Source organism: Leptopilina heterotoma, unplaced genomic scaffold (assembly GCF_015476425.1).
Source record: "Leptopilina heterotoma isolate Lh14 unplaced genomic scaffold, ASM1547642v1 Lhet_275, whole genome shotgun sequence".
Lineage (NCBI taxonomy): Eukaryota > Metazoa > Arthropoda > Insecta > Hymenoptera > Figitidae > Leptopilina > Leptopilina heterotoma.
Window position 1 is genome coordinate 1,650,606 of NW_025110983.1, and position 21,078 is coordinate 1,671,683.

At 24.7% G+C, this 21,078-nt stretch overlaps 1 protein-coding gene across 7 annotated transcripts in view; it reads left to right on the forward strand.

Annotated features, from left to right (window-relative positions):
* The first annotated feature begins 4,166 nt into the window (after positions 1–4,166).
* LOC122503962 (QRFP-like peptide receptor) overlaps positions 4,167–21,078 on the forward strand; it is a 74,766-nt gene continuing 57,854 nt past the window's right edge. The window contains exons 1-4 of one of the 7 annotated variants that reach the window (XM_043614755.1): positions 4,174–4,223; positions 12,910–12,975; positions 13,085–13,451; positions 20,305–20,435. In XM_043614755.1, the coding sequence (XP_043470690.1) occupies positions 13,325–13,451; positions 20,305–20,435 (258 nt within the window). In that variant the 5' untranslated portion in view covers positions 4,174–4,223; positions 12,910–12,975; positions 13,085–13,324. Of the gene's footprint in view, positions 4,224–7,873; positions 7,877–12,909; positions 13,452–20,304; positions 20,436–21,078 lie in introns of all 7 variants that reach the window. The other 6 variants (XM_043614760.1, XM_043614753.1, XM_043614757.1 and 3 more) reach the window with 6 other exon arrangements.

Consider the following 21,078-nt stretch of genomic DNA (forward strand, 5'->3'; position numbering starts at 1 on the left):
TTTTATTGTACTCTATTGTATTCTATTGTATTCTATTGTACTCTATTGTATTCTATTGTATTCTACTGTATTCTATTGTATCCTATTGTATTCTATTGAATTTTACTTTATTTTATTGAATTCAACGGTATTCCATTGTTTTCCTATTGTTATCTATTGTATTCTATGTCCTTCTATTGTAATCCATTGTATTCTATTATATTCTATTGTTCTTTACTTTATTTTACAGTATTCAAGGATATTCTATTGTTTTTTATTATAATCTATTCTCTTTTATTGTATTCTATTGTATTCCACGTTGGTCTACCGTATTCTATTGTTTCTAATTGTATTCCATGTTCTTCTATTGAATTTTATTGCATTCGATTGTATTTTATTGTTTTGTAGTTTTTTCTTAGACCATTTTGTAGTCTACTGTTTTATATACTTCGTTGTAATATATTAAATTCTATAAATTTTCTTTGTACCTTCTTATTTCCTATTGCACATTATAGTACTTTTTTTCTCTATTTAAACAAATTGTATTCTATTGTACCTTATTGTATTCTATTGTACCTTATTGTATTCTATTGTATCTTATACTAATTTTATTGTACCTTATTGTATTTTATTGTACCTTATCGTATTCTATTGTACCTTATTGGATTATATTGTAAATTATTATACTTTATTATATTCTATTATATCTTCTTGTTTTCCACGAAATTTCATTTTTTTTATTGTATTATATTGTATTCCGACATTTTTTTAACTGACTTTTGTGTTTTTACCTATTGTATTAAATCCTTCTATGATAATCTATTGTACTTTATTGTATTTTAATGAATTTTATGTATATTCACAGTATTTTATTACTTTCCAATTGTAACCTATTGTATTTTATTTTACTTAATTGTATTTTAAACTAAGTCTAATGTAGTATATTGTGTTTTATAGTTTCCTCTTCAACTCTTTTGTAATCGATTGTTTTTTTTGCACTTTATTATAATCTATTGTATCTTATTTTATTCTATAGTATTCTATTGTATTTTTTAATGTATTCTACTGTACTTTATTGGAAACTATTTTATTTTATTATTTTCTATCGTATTCTACTATTTTTTATTGCATTCTACTATTTTCTATTGTTTTCTTTTATTTTATATTGTATTCCACTATTTTCTATTATAATATACTATTTTCTATTGTATTGTATTATTTTCTATCGTATTATACTATTTTCTATTATATTCTATTGTATTATATTGTATTCTATTGTATTCTATTGTATTCTATTATTTTCTACCGTATTCTGCCATTTTCTATTGTATTTTATTATTTTCTATTGTATTCTATTGCATTCTATTGCACTCTATTGTAATCTATTGTATTTTATTGTATTCTGTTGTATTCTACACGGTATTCTACTGTATTTTGTGGTCTCCTATTGTATCCTTTTGAATTCTACTTTTTTTCTACTACAATTTATTGCATTTTATTACATTTTATCGTTTTCTATTATATTCTATTCTATTTTTTCAGCATCTATTTGTTATTCATTTGTATTTTTTATATGTATTTGCATTCTGTATTTTGTTTACTGATACGTTATGTTATATATATATATATATATATATATATATATATATATATATATATATATTTCTTTTATAAAAAATATATACTTTTCAAACTTTTTTCTGTTGAAAGATTTTCGTAGGTATGTACATAGACATATATGTATATAGTCCCTTAAGGCAAGAAACTATAGTTTGTCTTCAGAGTGTAATATAACGTTTAAATTAACACGTAACGCTAAGTCATTTAAATTGTTGAGTTCTAATTATGAAGAACATTATCAAAATCGTCTGTTACACACAAAGGGCCATCAGTCACATGCGGCTTAAGTTCTATTCTCAAGAGATGTGTGCGTGTGTTTTATCTCTTTATCCTCTCCTATAAGCTCCCTTTACCTTTCCGTCAAGTTTTAACGACTTACTTCATACTATATATATATATATATATATATATATATATATATATACATTCCCATCAAAGCTTATATATACTCAACTTGAAGAAAAAAAAAATTTCCTTCTTCTTTTTTTTTTTGCCAAAGTAACAGGTCTTAAAACGCGTCCAACAAAATTGTTCGAGTGGACAAATAGTGAGTGGCGTGGGGGGTAATGCCAAGGAGCTCAAGTAAAAGGATAATAATAATAAATTATTGCTACGAAAGTAAAAGCTGCTGAAAAAAAAATGATAAGACTATCATCATCTCGTCTACGGAAATATTGGTTATGAAACTTTTGGATAACTGGAGCACTTTGTAAACTGCACGCAAACTCATGTACATATATTATATTATAATAATTATAATATTTTACATACTTTATTGCTTTTATTAAAGATTATACATTTTTAATTTTTAAATCCATTATTACTATTATATTTATTATTGTATAAATATAATAATAGAAAATAATAAATTTAAAAATAAATATTATAAATTTTATATTATAAATAATATAACATTATAAATATAATAATAATAATAATAATAATAATAATAATAATAATAATAATAATAATAATAAAAATAATTGTAAATTAATTAATTAATTATATATATATATATATAATACAAAAATTAAAATAATATTATTCTTTTATTTATAATAGGCATTGAAGCAGAACGGAGGCGAAACATATATAAATTCATTACTATTTAGTTGAAAAGCAATAGCATTAATGAAATCAATATACAATATACTCTATATAATGTATAATACAGTGTATGAGAAAAAAAAATATTCAACCTCCGAACGAAAATTTTCTATTCATTTTTGTGTCGGTTAATTGATAAATAGCGCGCACGAGTTCTTGACAAATAGTGACCTTTTTTTAAAGAACCGCAATATCTCAATGTAATTAACGTTTACAAAGTTATTCTTTTGTAAAAAAGAAAAGACAAAAGAAAAATTTAATTTCTGCATAATTGGCATATTTAATATAAACACTATTTTTTTATTCTTTCTTCTATTCTTCTTGATTGCTAAAATTGCAATGGAAATGTAAATTTGAAAAAATATTTCTTTTCTGTTATTTTTTAAAATAAATTAATTATTAATTACATATTAATTATTTTTGAGTGAATATTTGTTAATTTTTATAATAACGGAAAATAAACTTAAAAACAGCGTTAGTAATATGGACGGAAAGAGACAAAAACAAAAACAAAAACAAAAACAAAAACAAAAACAAAAACAAAAACAAAAACAAAAACAAAAGGATTATTAAAACGCTAAGAAAAAAACCAACAAACAGGAACATAAATACAAAAACATTAACATAAACAAAAAAATAAACAAGACTAACAAAAACATAAACAAAAATAGAAACTAACCCAGTAGCTGAAACATAAACAAAAACATAAACAAGAACAAAAACAGAAATGAAAACAAAAATAGAAACAAAAACATAAACAAAAACATAAACAAAAACATAAACAAAAACATAAACAAAAACATAAACAAAAACGTAAAGAAGAACAAAAACAGAAATGGAAATAAAAATAGAAATGAAAACAAAAATTGAAACAAAAACGAAAACAAACAAAAACACAGACAAAAACATGAACAAAACCAGAAACAAAACTAGAAACATAACCAGAAACAGACACAAAAACATAAACAAGAACAAAAACAGAAATGGAAGCAAAAATAGAAACAAAAACATAAACAAGAACAAAAACAGAAATGAAAACAAAAATAGAAACAAAACCAGTAACAAGAAGATAATAAAGAGCAATAAAAAAATAAAAACAAACAACGAAAAAAATAATTGTAAGGAAAGAAAAAAAAATATCTAAAACATAAAAAAGCAAGAATTAAAAACATGAAAAATCATTTTAACCATAGTAATAATAGAACGTTATCTTTTGAATAGTAATAGTAATAATTTTTAAAAAATGGTCAATACCTTACGGTTAAATAATTAAAATTGTCCTGAAACGAGAATATAATAGACAAAAAAAAAAGAATCTGAGAAAAAAACTAAAAATTCCACATGGGAAAATCGTTTTTCTTCACTCGATTATAGCTTCGGGAATTTTCGTCGCAACTTCGGTTTCGCGTCACTTGGCGGGTTCTTCTTCAATCTTGCGGCGCGTTTTAGTTCAGTTTATACTCGGAACCTCTCGCATGTCGTATTCCCGGAATCGGCTTGTTTCAATAATCCCAAAAGTAATTCTTTTTCCTCTCGAAAAATTCGGAATTCTTACATATTTCATAAAAAAACAATTCTATTAACTACATTTTGTTAATTAAAAAATTTTAAAAATATTATTTCATTAAAAAAAATTTTTTTTAATTTAGAAATTAAAAAATTGTGAAAATAAAACAATTTTTTCTTTCTAAAAAAAAATAATTTTTTTAAATTAATCATTTACAAATGTTTATAAAATTAAATGAAAAATATTATAAATGTTCATTGGAAAAATTTTTAAATTTTTTTTGTAAAAAAACTCAAAATACAAAACAAACCAAAAAAAACAAAAAATTTTTTTTTTAATTAAAACTATTTATTTATTTTTTTTTTGTAAAAGAGAAAAAAGATGTGAAAATTAATAAAATTAAGTGAAAATAATAATAATGATAGTAAATATTAAATGAATAATAATAAACTATAAATGAATAAAAGTATTTCTGGATTTTTATTTTTAAAACTTATAAAAATTTTTAACTATTAACTTTTTTTTTAAATAAAATGAAATTTTTGAAAATTTTATAAGTAAACAATTTGTTTTTTTTGTTTTCTTTAGAAACAAAAACTTTTTTTTGTTCAATTGAAACAAAAATTATTTTAATTTTTATGTTTAGGGAAACAAAATAATTTTTTTCAAATATAAAATTTAAGACATTTTCAAATTAAAAAAAAAGATTTTATTTTAAACTTTTAAAAATTAAAAACTTAATTTAAAGTTAGAAAAATTCTATAAGTAAAAAATTTCTTCTAGTTTAAATTAAAAACTTTTTTCAAAAAATAAGAGTTAATAATTGAAAAATAAATTTTCTTTCCAAATTATTTTAATTGTGCTCGTGAGTGATAAAAAAATAATGATAATTAGATAATAAAAAATTCAAGAGAAAATTCTCCTTTTTCTCTCTCTCTCTTACCCTCTGAATGTGAAATAATTAAAAATACAAATGTGTGCAAAAAAAAAAAAAAAAAAATTGAGAGTGGAGAGAGGGTGAAATTTTCGATTCTGTGTCAACTTTAGCCAATATATAACTATATATATATATATATATATATATATATATATATATATGCAATAAGAGAAACTACACTGACATGAACTGAATCAAAAACTTTATCAAACTCTTTGGGAAAATTCACGTCGTATTCTACCTGGAAAATCGCTTTTCTCCAAAGAGAGGTGTTTATTCAATTGTTCTTTTTCTTTCTTTTAACTTTCTTCATGCGGGACAATGATTTTTTTTGTGCTTTTTTGAAAAAATTTCAATTCGTAATCGAAAACTTTTTTTTTATTTTACTTAAAGAGAAAAAAAGTAATTTTTTTTTTCTTATAAAAAGGGAGATTTATTTTTTTCTAAAAAAAGTAGATTTATTTTTGATAAAAAGAAGTGATTTCTATGCAAAAAATAAAAATAAACTTTAAGATAAAAAATTAAAAAAATTTTTTTTTTAATTTGCTAATATTTGTTTTAATTTTTATTTCTTTCAATTTTACAAATTAGAACTAAAAATTTCTATTTATCTTAGAACAAAAATCAATTTAAAGACAGTGAAAAATTGATAGTGTCAAAAAAAATTGATGGACGATAGAAAAAATTGAAAAAATAAAATAATATAGAAATTGAGTGAAAAAACAACAGCAAAAATAATAGAAAAAACTATATATAGTAACAAGAAACAATAACAGAAGTAAGTAATAAAATAATAATAAAATAACAATTGAAAATAAGAAAAAAAAATAAAATTACAAGAAAAACAATAGCAAATTGTCAACAAAAAAGCAATAACAAAATTACAACAAAACCAATAACAAAATTATAATAAAAATTATAACAAAATTACAACAAAAACAATAACAAAATTATTATAAAAATGATAACAAAATTACAAGAAAATCAGTAACAAAATTGCAATAAAAACAATAACAAAATTGTAATAAAAATGATAAAAAAATTACAAGAAAAATAAACACATAAAATAGTTAAACAAAAATAAAAATAACAAAAAAGACGAAACAATAGTAAACATATAACAAAAACAATAGCAAAAACTGTAACAAAATATAAAAAAATAATCGTTAAAAAAACAATAACAAAATTACAAGAAAAGAAAACAAAAAATAGCAAAACAATAATAACAATAACAAAAAAGACAAAACATTTTCAAAAATGTAACAAAAGTAATTACAAAAAAATACAACAAAAAGAAAACAAAAATGACGATCATAAAAAATAACAAGGCAACAATGAGAATAAAGACAAAATACAACAAAAACTAACAAAATATAAAAATTAATCGTGAAAAATAACAAAATAATAACAAAAACAAAATTACAACAATAAAAATTTTTTTTAAATTATGGCAAATAACAAGAAAGGTAATAATAAAAAATAGCAAAATAACAACAACAAAAGAAACTAAACAATGTCAAACATATAGCAATAGAAATAACAAAAAAGAAAATAACAAGACAAGGAAAAATAACTAAACAAAGACATTAATAAAATAGACAACGAAAATAAAAAGAAATAGAATGAAAACAGTATTTATCAAAACACACAAGAAAAATAAAAAACAAAAAAAGAGAATAAAATATAATTAATAACAACATTTTTTACAAAGCAAAAAACAATTGCAAAACGAAAAAAATAAATTGAAAAAAAAATCCGTGACTATTAATAGATAAAAACATAATTATAAAATTATTAATATAAAATAGCAAAAACAAAAATTATTTTAATTGGAAAATTTTGCAAATTATTTATATTATATTTTTCCAATTATAAAATTAAATAAAAACTTTATTTGTTTACTTAAAAAAAAATTTCAAAGTGTTTTAAAATAATATTTATAGTAAAACTAGATTTAAAAAACAAGAAAATTAATAAACATTGAGGAAAAAAAATATCGAAAATTTGATATCCCTTTAATATGAAAGAAGCGCGCAAGGATTTGATTAAATCTGAGCTAGGTAATTTGGTTTCTGTATTTCATCGAATTAACTTCAATAGAATAAACGCCCAGTGAATTACTTCCGCTAATAACGTTTATTTCTCTTTTGCAAAGTACGAATGTCTGTTCATCATTTTTTTTCCTTCAACTTTCGAACTTTTTCCGCTTAGTTTAACTTCACCCTCCGTCTTATCTTAAGTATTATTCCATGCCACGCATGAATTTTTCAAGTCACATACATATGTGTGTGTCAAAGTAAATATACACATAAACTTCTATACATAAACATAGATAAATATTTTATTAATATACAATATAATATACCAAATAATATAAAATAGAATATATCAAATAATATGCTAAACAATATACAATATAATATACCATATAATATAAAATAGAATGTATCAAATAATATGCCAAATAATATACAATATAATATACAAAATAATATGCAAATTAATATACCCTATAATACAGAATTAAATGTAATGTCCAGTGTTCAAAATAAGAGACCATTTAATATACACTATAATATACAGAATAATATACAGTATAATATACAGTATAATATACAGCATAATATACAGCATAATATACAGTATAATATACAAAATAATATACTCTTTAATATAGAATTAAAAATTCTGTATAGTGTACGATATAATAGACCATTTAACAGAAAGTATAATATACAATATAATATGCAACATAATATGCAATTTAATATATCCTATAATGTAGAATTAAATGTACTGTATAGTATACGATATAATAGACCTTTTAATATAAAACAACTAAATATACGGTATAATATACTAAATAATATACCATACAATGTAATATACAATATAATATACACTACACTTTAATATATTTAATTTAATATACATATACAATTAAATATGCAGTATAATATACCACATAATATGCAATCAAATATTCAGTGTACTATACCATCTAATATATTTTAAAATATATTATACCTAATAATATAAATTGTAATTGATATGTAATTTAATATAGAATATAGTATATTATACACTTTAATATGTAGTATAAAATATATTATACACTTTAATATGCAGTACAAAATATATTATACACTTAATTATGCAGTACAAAATATATTATACACTTTAATATGCAGTATAAAATATATTATACGATTTAATAGGCAATATAGTATATCCCATGATATAAAAAAAAATATACAGTATAATATACAATAAAATATACAATCTACTACATAAAACATATTGTACTGAAAAATATACATTATAATATACAATGTAGCATTATGTAAACTTTAATATACAGTTTAGTATAAAATGCAGTCCACCATACACTTTAATCTACGGTATAATATATAATAAAATATGCAATCTACCTCTTAATATAAAGGAAAATATTCATTATAGTATATCGCAAAATTAATAAACAGTATTATTTATCATGTAATTAACCTTTTAATGTTCTAATTATAATAATACATCACATAATATTCAAGAAAATATGCAGTATAATATACCATATAGTATGATATACACTTTAAACTATAGTATAATATATTATAGAATATTACACTTACTTTTCAGTTTATAACATAGTATTTATATTATAATAAATTATGATATATTATAAAATATATTATACCAAATAATATACTGTATATTAAATTGTATAATATTTAATATTTATACTGTATATTTTTTTTTGAATCGTACTGGGTATAATTTTTATGGTATAATTTTTAATATACAAATTGTATATTAATTTGTATAATGTACTGCATATTTTCTTGAATATTATAAGCAATGTTCTATTATATATTTATCTCAGTTAGAAACTAAAAATTAAGTGGTATATTATACTGTATATTAAAGTGTACCGTATATTACATTGGATGCTATATAAACTGCTATAAATACTGTATAAAATTAATTAAATTTTGTATGCAGCAAATATGCAATACCAGTATTACAATTTAATATACATTTTTATAAGGTTTAATATACATTTATATTAATTGTAATAAAAATTATATTAAATTTAATGCAGTGTTTATAATATACAACAAAATATACATGGGAATGAGAAGTAAAATATACTGGACAGTGTATCACACGCTTTAATATACAAATAATGTACCATAGATTTTAATATACAAAGAATATACTGTAGATTTAAATATACAATATAATATATAGTGGACTTAAGTATAATATACCATATACTTTAATATACAGTATGTTATTGTATAATTTATATACTTTTTACTTTAATACACAGTATAATATACCGAATACAGTATAATATACAGTATATACCGAATATACAGTATAATGTACAATTGTACAGTATAATATGCTGTATAATACACAGTATAATATACCGTATATTATAGCATACAGTACATCATTCTGTATAATATACAGTATAATGTACAATTGTACATTATAATATGCTGTATAATGCAAAGTATAATATACGGTATATTATACTGTATATTGTATACAGTATATTGTTCTGTATAATATACAGTATAATATGCTGTATAATGCACAGTATAATATACGGTATATTATACTGTATATTGTATACAGTATATTGTTCTGTATAATATACAGTATAATATGCTGTATAATGCACAGTATAATATACGGTATATTATACTGTATATTATACAGAACAATATACTGTATGCTATAATATACATATGCTGTATAATACACAGTATACTGTGTATTATACAGCATATTATACTGTACAATTGTACATTATACTGTATATTATACAATATATTATACAGAACAATATACTGTATACTATAATATACGGTATATTATACTCTGTATTATACACCATATTAGGTATAATATATTGTATATTAATTTGTATATTATACTGCATATTTTTTAAAAATATTACATGGCACATTATATTGCATATTTTTCTGTGTCATAAACTGCTAATTAAGTGGTATATTATATTGTACATAAATAATATACTGTACAAAAAAATATACAATATAAAATACCATGTAATATTTAAGAAAATATGCAGTATGATATGTACAAATTAATATACAATATATTATACCTAATAATATGCAAGAAAATATACAGTATAATATATTATATAATATACAATGTAATATAAAAAATGCAGTATAATACACCGTACGATAAAAAATATAATTTACAACTCAATATAAGATAAAATATCCAATATAATATACAACATGAGAGAAAATATTAAATTTATTCGGAATTTTTTTTTTATTACGCTTTGTATAATATTTTAATAAATATGGTAAAATATACAAGAAAACTTAAATGAAATCCAGTGGCAATGTAAAATTAAAAAAAAAATAAAAATTTTTTATTCATCGCCACTTACCTCTATTTTCACTGTGCATTAGAAGACATAACATGGCAAACAAAAATTTCAAGATAGCACACGGCCAATTGGCATTCAGCCTATTCTAAAATCCGGAAATGTACAAAGTTCAGCTTAAAAAAAATGAACGAAAAGAAAAATTTTAATTCGACAATAGTCGATAATACTTAAAAATAGAAATCGTGTTTATAAATATATTGGAGATAGGTTTGCTGTTCTACGTGATGATACATTAATGTGAATAGAAATTTTTCTTTCTGTTGTATTTACATTTTGAAAAAGAAGAAAAAAAACAAATTCTCAGTATTTGAATTTTTTTTTTTTTTTTTTGATAAAACGCTTTTGTTTTAAAAATAAAATTTCGACATTAATTTTTTGTTCTTTTTTTCATTAATTAATTTTCGTGAATATATCAAACAGAATTTTGATAAATCATTATAAATAAATAAATAAATAAAGTGAAAAAGTAATAAATAATAAAATAATAAATAAATAAACAAAATAATGAAAAAAAATAATTTAACTAATAAACGAATATATAAATAGAAACGAATAAATAAACGAAAATAAATAAATAAATAAACAGTAATAAGTAAAAAGAAATAAATAAATAAAATAAATTAATTAAAAAAAATTTTTTTTAAATTTTTTTGTATTAAAAAATACAAAAATATTTTAAGAAATTGATAATTATTCCTTTTATTTGCAACAATTTGTCGAGTAAGTAAAAATAAAAGTTTTCTATATTGTAAACTTGAAAAATTTTCTAGAGATACTTCTTTTTTTTCTTTTTCTCTTTTTGTTTTAATCTCATTTAATTTTACTTTCTACTTCATTCTGCGTGTTTCTGTCCATTACTGTGGATTTAATAAAAATTTTCATTTTCCCTCAAAGACATTTATGTGTTAGCTAGATGAAAATAATTAAGTAAGCGAATATTATTATTTTCTGTTATAATTATAATAATAAAAATAACAAAATTTAATAATAAATAAATAATAATTATTAAAAACCTAAAATAAAAAAATAAAATAAAAATATAATTAAGTTCTTTTTTAACTTTCATTATTATTATTATTATTATTATTACTATTATTATTATTATTATTATTATTATTATTATTATTATTAATATTATTATTCCTTTATTTATTACTTCCTCATAGAGGAAGTATTTTTTATTATTATACTTTTTATTATTATTAAATTTACTTTTTACAAGTTTATAAAAATTAAATAGTCCAAATGAATTAAGCAATAAATTACAGTTTATAAGACTAGCCTCGCGGTTAAAAACATCGTTTTTTTCTATTAAAAAAAATCTGGGGTTCGAGCCCCGGTAACGAAATTTAAAAAAAAAAATTTCTTCGCGCTCGTTTTTTTAAATATATTTTATTTTTTAATAATAAGAAATCTTTTTGTAAAGTTTTTATTACAAAAATATTAAATATGATTAAATTTTATAAAAGTTTAGAAAAAAAGTAAAAAAAAAATTATGTTGACTTGAAAAACTTTCCGTCTCTTTTCCCTTTTCTTTGTGAACAATATTTAATAAAAATAAAAGAAGTCAAAGCGAACACAAGGCAAATATTAATTTAGTTTTTCTCCGTTTGTATAAATTTGTCAGCTTTATGCAAATTATTATTTTTCCATAAAACGAAACTCCGTTTCAGCTTTTAGCTAAGTTTCGACAAAAAAAAAAATAGAAAAAGAAAAAAGACGAGAGAAAGAGAGAAAAATATGTGTGCACTTTGTTACCAAAGCTAACTTAAATGTTTAATATCTTTTAATATTTTTTTTTTACTTTTTACGTTTTTTTACTATTCTCTTAATTACATTGTTTTTATTATTAATTATTTCTATTTTTTGCTATTATAATTTTTAATATCATTATTCAATAATACTATTATTTTATAATAAATAAATAATTATAATTAGTATTTTTACCATTAAATATTTTTTTTATAAATTAAGAAGTAAAAAATAAAGAATAAATATTAAGAAAAAATTGTAAATAGTCAAAAGTCTAGATTTGGTAATAATAAAAGACGATTGAATAATCATGCGATATTCTAAGTGAAGCGAAGCTCCCAATTTCCGTCCCCTCTCGCAAAAGTTTTCCTCAATTCAAGTGATGAAAACTTGGCGAAGAAATCTAATTAATCCCCAGGGGGCAGAGAGAGAAAGAGAGAGAGAGAGAGAAAGAGAGAGGAAGAGAGATAGGAAAAAATAGTGTGTGTGAGAGAGAAAGATATTGCATTATTCACATCAATTCAAGTGGTTGAAAATTTACTCAATTTAGAATTTTTATTACAGACAAAATGTGATGAGAAAGATTTTTCATTCATAGAAAGAAGAAGAAGAAGAAGAAGGAGAAGAAAAGTAGGAAAATCTTTCTAATTCACGTGAATGGATTATTTCAATTTTATACATACAATCATTATTTTCCCCTCTTTTTCATCCCCCCCCTCTCTCTCTCTCTCTATCCCAGTTGAGAAATTTTCCCTCAATACAAAATAAAGTGTAAGTAAAAGTAAATTATCCTGAAGAAAAAAAAATGACACTATACACTGAAGTTGAGATGAGAGACGCTATTCGATTTATTATCGTTTGCTGTGAAGACAACGAGCCAATAAGTGAAAGAATGGAGCAGTGGATAGGGAATTAAAAAAAAACAACGAACGGAAATTTTTTTTTTAAATAATAAAGAGGAGTGGAAAGTGAAATAAAAATGGAGTTTTATAATTTTTCAAATGACTCAATGCCACCTGATGATGACGCCGATTCAGGAATTCCATGGGCTGAATATGGACCAGTTTTATTCATCTATTCACTTACGTTTATGCTGGGATTTATTGGTGAGTGATTTTCTTGCTTATTGTATTTTTTGTTAATTTATTAACTATTTGTATTCCTTTTTGAATTTTATTCCGAACATCTATTTTATTTCCTCTTCGAAACACTCTCTCGCTCTTCTTCCCTTTTTAATTTTTCCTTACCCTTTCCATTCTTCTTTACCCCCTCCATTTCCTTTTCATTTCTACCCATATTGTTTTACTCTTCCCTCTCCTTATTCACTTTTGCAAAATTTTTCCTTAATCCTTCCATTCTTTACCCCCTTTATTCCCTTTTTATTTCTTCCCCTATTGTTATACTTTTCCCTCTTCTTATTCTCTTTTTCAAAATGTTAATTTACTGGTTGTCTTTATTGGCCTTAATTCCCTTCCTTCCGTTATGCTTTTAACACCCCCCCTTCTTTTTCCTATTATCCCTCTCCCCACTTATCTTCTACTTCCTCTATTAACCTTACGGATACCCTTTCCTTCCTCCCTTACCCATTTCTTAACTTTTTTCTTTTAACTCCATATCCAATCCTTCTCCTTCATCCTTTCCTCCGTTTCTTTCTCTTCCCTCTTCTTATTTTCTTTTCCAAAATATTCTTAATATTTTAATATTTAATATTCAAAATATTCCTTCCGTTACGATTTTCTTAACACTCCTCTTCTTCTTTCCGTTATCCCCTCTTCCCACTCATCTTCTTTTTTCCATTAATAAATGGTAAATAGAGAAAGTAGAAGAGGAATTATCTCCTCTCCCCACTCCTCTTCTACTTTCTCTCTATTTACCCCCATGTTCCCTCCCTCCCTTCCTTTTTTCATATACTCTTCTTCTATTTCCTTTTCTTTATTGACCTTCATTTCGAACCTCCTTTTCATTTCCATTTCTAAATACTCCCTTCCCACTTTTTCCTTGTTCCTTTATACTTACCCCTACCTTTCTCGTTTTCCCTCTCGTTACCTTTTTAATTTCTACCTCCATTGTCTTTTTTCAATTAAACCATCCTATTCACTCTCTTCCTCTCCATTACTGACCTTTCGGATAATCCTTTTCTTCCTCCTCTACCCACTTCTTCCTTTTCTTTCCTTATGTATATAATCCTTTCCTTTATCCCTTCCCCTATTGTCCTACTCATTCCTCTCCTTAATCTCTTTTCCAAAATCTTCTTTTACTTCTTGTCCCTTATTCCCTTAAAGTACTCTCCCTTCCGTTACGCTTTTCTTAACAAACCAGTTTTTTTATATTATCCCCTCTTCCCACTCGTCTTCTACTTTCTCTGACCTCCATGTTTCCTCCTTCCCTTCCTTTTTCCACATACTCTTTTTCTATTTCCTTTCCTTTATTAACCTTCATTTCGAACCTTCTATCTATTTCCATTTCTAAACACTCCCTTCCCCATTTTTCTTTGTTCCTTTTCACTTTACCCCTACCTTCTTCCTTTGCCCTCTACCTTTTTTAATTTCTACCTCCATTGTCTCCATTACTGACCTTTCGGATAATCCTCTTCTTCCTCCTTTACCCACTTCTTCCCTTATCTCCATATCTAATCCTCTTCCAATATCTCCTCCCCATTGTCCTATTCTTCCTTCTCCTTATTCTCCTAAAATCTTCTTTTACTTCTTGTCCCTTATTCCCTTAAAGTACTCTCCCTTCCGTTACGCTTTTCTTAACAAACCAGTTTTTTATATTATCCCCTCTTCCCACTCGTCTTCTACTTTCTCTGACCTCCATGTTTCCTCCTTCCCTTCCTTTTTCCACATACTCTTTTTCTATTTCCTTTCCTTTATTAACCTTCATTTCGAACCTCGTATCTATTTCCATTTCTAAACACTCCCTTCCCCATTTTTCTTTGTTCCTTTTCACTTTACCCCTACCTTCCTCCTTTGCCCTCTCGTTACCTTTTATAATTTCTACCTCCATTGTCTCCATTACTGACCTTTCGGATAATCCTCTTCTTCCTCCTTTACCCACTTTTTCCCTTATCTCCATATCTAATCCTCTTCCTTTATCTCCTCCCCATTGTCCTATTCTTCCTTCTTCTTATTCTCCTAAAATCTTCTTTTACTTCTTGTCCCTTATTGCTGCAAGTACCCTCCCTTCCATTACGCTTTTCTTAACAAACCAGTTTTTTTTATATTATCCCCTCTTCCCACTCGTCTTCTACTTTCTCTGACCTCCATGTTTCCTCCTTCCCTTCCTTTTTCCACATACTCTTTTTCTATTTCCTTTTCTTTATTAACCTTCATTTCGAACCTCGTATCTATTTCCATTTCTAAACACTCCCTTCCCCATTTTACTTTGTTCCTTTTCACTTTACCCCTACCTTCCTCCTTTGCCCTCTCGTTACCTTTTTCAATTTCTACCTTCTTTGTCTATTTTTCAGTATCCCATCCTATTCACTCTCTTCCTCTCTTTTACTGACCTCTTGGATACCCTTTTCTTCCTCCTTAACCCATTCCGTACCCTCCTTTCTTTTACTTCTTACTACTCTTTATTACTCCTTATACTCCTTATTTTATACCATATTGTTGGTACAAAAATTGTTTACTAGTCCCAAACTATTGCTAGAACAATTCCAATTAATATCTGAGTCATCAAAATTAATTTAATTCAAAATTCATAAAAAGTAACCAGAGCCGATAATCAGCAGAAGATGAAACATTATTTTTTACTGACCTTTATCTTCGGTTTACTAACAATTGTGTAACGAAGTGTTTCGTTACTTACTCGGCCTAATTTGCAATGTGTAGAAAAAGTATTTTCAGAGTTTAGAGAATCGTTTGTTTGTCTCTTTTTTATTAGAGGTATGTCTCGTTTGTTGTCAAGTCTCTTGTATATTTCTTTCGTATCAGCGTTTGAGGAGCTGTGGTTTTCGTGAAATCAGAATTTAAATGATTTTGCGCATGATTAATTGTCAGCGTACGTCACATGGTCAGCGACCCTTTCCAGGTTTCTTTCAGGTGCCGTTCCGTGGGGATAAGAAGAAGGGTTCTTCCGAAAATTGCGAAGTTTTCCGAGAAGTCGTGACGCGGTTTTTGACGAGTGTCAGAATCGAGAGATAGTTTGAGATTATGATTAATTAATTTTGTAGTTTTGTTAATTTCGAGTTTTGAGTTTTATTAATAAATAGTTATTGTTTGTTAATTATGTGTTTTAATGTGTTTTGCGTTCATTGTGGATCGAAGGAGAGTGCCAGAGAATAGAGAATATTGGTAAAGTCTCAACGGTCGTGTTTGAAAGGTTCGTTTCGTTGTTCGTTGTTCAGTTGACAGTTGCATCACGTCATCGTCTTGGAAGAATTCCCCGATGAGATTTTGTGTTTTGAGAAAGCAGTGTTTGCGAGTAGCAGAGTGTTTCTTGGACGGGATTCGATGCAAATGTTTCGGGTTGAATATTTAAATATATTAATTCGATTCATCAGTTAATCTCTACGTCACAATTGTTAGTACCAAATTTGTTTACTGGTCCCAAACTATAGTTAGAACAATTGCTATTAATATCTGGGTCATCAAAATTAATTTAATTCACAATTAATAAAAAGTAACTACAGCCGATAAATAATCAGCAAAAGATGAAAAAAATTATTTGACTGAACTTTATCTTCTGTTTACTAAAAGTCGTTAATACCAAAATTGTTTACTGGTTCCAAATTATTGCTAGAACAATTCCAATTAATATCTGAGTCATCAAAATTAATTTAATTTACAATTCATAAAAAGTAACCACAGCCGATAAATAATCAGCAAAAGATGAAAAAAATTATTTGACTGAACTTTATCTTCTGTTTACTAAAAGTCGTTAATACCAAAATTGTTTACTGGTCCCAAGCTATTGCTAGAACAATTCGAATTAATATCTGGGTCATCAAACATAATTTAAGGCAATAGTTGCTTTAGAAGCCGAAAAAATAGTGTTTTTTCAGAAATATTTTTGAAAGGAAAGGAAATGATTGCGGTAAACGGTGCCAGCAAAACTTTTTCATTGTTGACCGATGATAATATTGAGAAGCTGCATGGTAGAAAGCACAGCTGAATAGCCCTGCTCGTTGAAAACGTCTGCAGCCATATTTGCTGCTATAACCAGAATTTACGTTTGTCGGATTTAGGCGCCACACAATCGAATTGAACGCTTCGTTCGAATTTTGAGTGTGTTTACACCTGCTCGAAGCTCGGCCACTAAAACTGCTCTAGCTTCTAAAATATGTTGAATTGGCCTCTGAAATTTTGAAGACATATTCTTGTATAGTTTTGGAATAGATTTAAGACAGAACCAAAAAATTGATTTTTTAAGCCTGAAAAGCAGACTACTGCCTTCATTTACAATTCATAAAAAGTAACCATAGCCGATAATCAGCAGAAGATAAAGAAATTTTTTTTATGCGAATTTCATCTTCAATTTACTAACAATTCTTGGTACAAAAATTGTTTACTGGTCTCAAACTATTGCTAGAACAATTGCAATTAATATCTGGGTCATCAAAATTAATTTAATTCAGAATTCATAAAAAGTAACCACAGCTGATAATCATCAGAAGATGGAAAATTATTTTTTGAGCGAACCATGAAGCGTCACATTTGTAGAATTCATTTTCTTCTTGCTGTTTGGTTGTCCTTTAGTGAAAAGCCCCGCCACCAAGACAAGGTCTATCGAACATATCCATGATGTATTATGATGTTTAATCGATTTTCAAAAATTCAATGAATTCACTTAAAGCTTGTTACTCGTGGTTTATTGAGCTTCGCAGATTACAAATATGATTTGTAAAAATTGTTAATCTTTAGAGCCCAGTTATTGAGATTTCCATCTTGATTGCAAAGGGGTTAAGCAAATATAGAGGAAGTGGAGTGGAGCTAATTTTACATACAGAATGGGGGAATGGGCCTATTCAAAGTGAATACGGGAATAGTGCAAGTGGAGTAGAAATAAGAAAAAAGATAAGAGTTTTAAATTACCGCAATAATTTATAAAACAAAACTAAAATGAGAATTTAAAAAAAGTTCGCAATTAAGAAATGAAAGGGGAAAAAAATTCCTTCTCTATTCTCCGGTGTCGGAAATATCCCCTTTTCACAAGTAATATTACTGAGAGGAAAAATGAAACTGTAAAATTAAAAATTTCACATTATTTCATTAATTGTAAATTGTTGTCAAATTAAACTTCGATTAGGCAGTGAAATTTCATTTTTTATAATTAAGAAGAAATTTTTGCGGATCTTTCCCATCCTTTTCCCTCACCTCCACTTCTCTCTATCTACATTCTCCCTCCCTCTCCTCACTCTCCATCACGAAATGCCATCATCCTCGTCGTCGACGAGCCGTTTAAACCATTTCGAGTGTATATACGTATACAAACGAAAATCGATAAATGCTATTTATGCTATAGAGAATAATACATATGCAACTGAACCAGAGAATTTAGGAGCATTCTTGCATTGTATCAATAAATTCATTAAGGGGGATGGGAATCGACGAGTACGGGATAGAGAGAGAGGACAGAGATTAAATGTTGTTTTACTTGGAAAAAGGAAATATTGCACGAACCAATTGAAATTTGTTTTTTATTTTTCGAATTTGAATACAACAAGTAATTAAATTTTGTTTCTGTATACTGAATTAAATTTGTCACCCAAAAAAAAAAATCATTTCGATTCTATTTGATTTAAATTTTCGCTCTGAAATTGAAAATTCTTTCGCTTCTAAAGAATTTAGATTTGATTATAGGATAAAAAATAATTTACTTATAAATCTTGTTTTGAAAATTAATTTGTTTTGATGTAAATGAAATTTTATTCATTTAAATTATTTTATTTCGAGGAAAAAAATAATTTTACCTAATAAAAATTTATAATATAAATTAAAAAAATGATTTTTTTTTCTTTTGGGAAGAAGGGGAATTAAATTAAAAAAATTATTTTCCACTAACTTAAAAAAAGTTTTTTCAAAAGTTAACATCAAACAATATGTATTTTTTCATTAATCCACTTGATCAATTAAATAAATAAATAAATATTGCAAACAAAGTATTATTAAATGTCAATATTATAAATAAAAGAAAATAAAAAAAAAATAAAATTTGTCGCCGTCCCCTTATTTTCAACATTTTTTTATTGGTTCGCCCCATATTGGAAACTTTGGACGTTAGCCAGAATATTAATGATATCTCCCGCGCTCTCACTATATAACGGAAGGAATTAAACAAATATATCAGATAAATGCAGTCGCTTTAACGAGTTGTTTTCCCAACAAATATGTGTTTTAGTTTTGTTCAAATATTTGACTCTTTATTTTCAAAACATGCTGGCGAATTTTTTTTTATCTATACTGTCAATTTTATTTGACTCATTATTATTTCTGTTAATATTTTTATTGACACTTTTTATTAATACTTTTACTATTATAATTATTATTACTATGACAATAATTAATAATCATAATTATTATTATCAAAATTATTATTATCATAATATAATTTTTATGATAATATAATTATTTTTATTATATAATTATTATACTCAAAGAAAAATCTTTGCTCTATAATACTTCATTGTAATTGAATAATTTTTTTTAATTTTTTCTTGTAGTTGAATATAATAATTATCTTTTAAACAATTTTTTGTTATCAATAATTATTATGAAACATTTTCGTATGGATAAAAAATCTTAATAAAAATTTCTACCACCAGTAGAATTTTTTTTTTTTTTCTTATATATAAATACTAAGGAATATAATTTTTTAAATGAAGAAAACAATAAAACAACGTTGTTTCTCGCATTGAAGAGAAAATAAAACAAAAATTGTAGGAAAATAAAAAAAAATGTTTTTTAAATTTTTTTGTTTAACAAAAATTTATTTTGTTTGTATTTTGTTTTACAGGAAATGTCGTCATTATTGCGTCAACTCTTTGCCCAAGACTGCGACCATTACCAGCAACACCCACTAATGTCTTTCTTGGTGGTCTCGCCACAGCCGATCTTTTACTCATCATCTTTTGCATTCCAGTCAAGGTATTATTTTTTTTCTCTACTTCTTTTTTTTGCGAACACGCCACTAATTACCTTCAATATTATTAACTACACAACTAATCACTTAAAGTACTTATAAATCATTTTCTATTTTAAATTGACAATTATTCTTTTTCTATCAACTATAAATGTCGAAAAAAATAATTGTAAAACAATAAAAAAATGTTGAAGAAGAGAAAAATTTATTAAATTAAAAATCGATGTAGCAATTTTTATAAAAAATCGATTTTTAAAATCGACCACTATCAAAATAACGACCTGCAATTTTGAATTTTAAAAAAACTGACATCGGATTTGTAATCAGCGACCCCAAAAACCCCCAAGTAACAAGTTTCAAGTGAATCCGATCAATATTTGGAAATTGTCCGCCATATTGGATCGGCCATTTTGAATTTTGAAAAACTGATTTCAGATTCGTAATTCAATATTTAATAAATATTAATTATAATGAAATATGATAAAATATATTTATAAATTAATATTTATTTAATATATTAATAAAATATAACATTACCTTAATAATAAAATAAAAAAAAATTATTTTTTATCGTAACAAAATTGTTTTATGAAATTTATTATTTAATTATTTGACAGTTTAAGCTTACATAACCTGTTATAATCTACG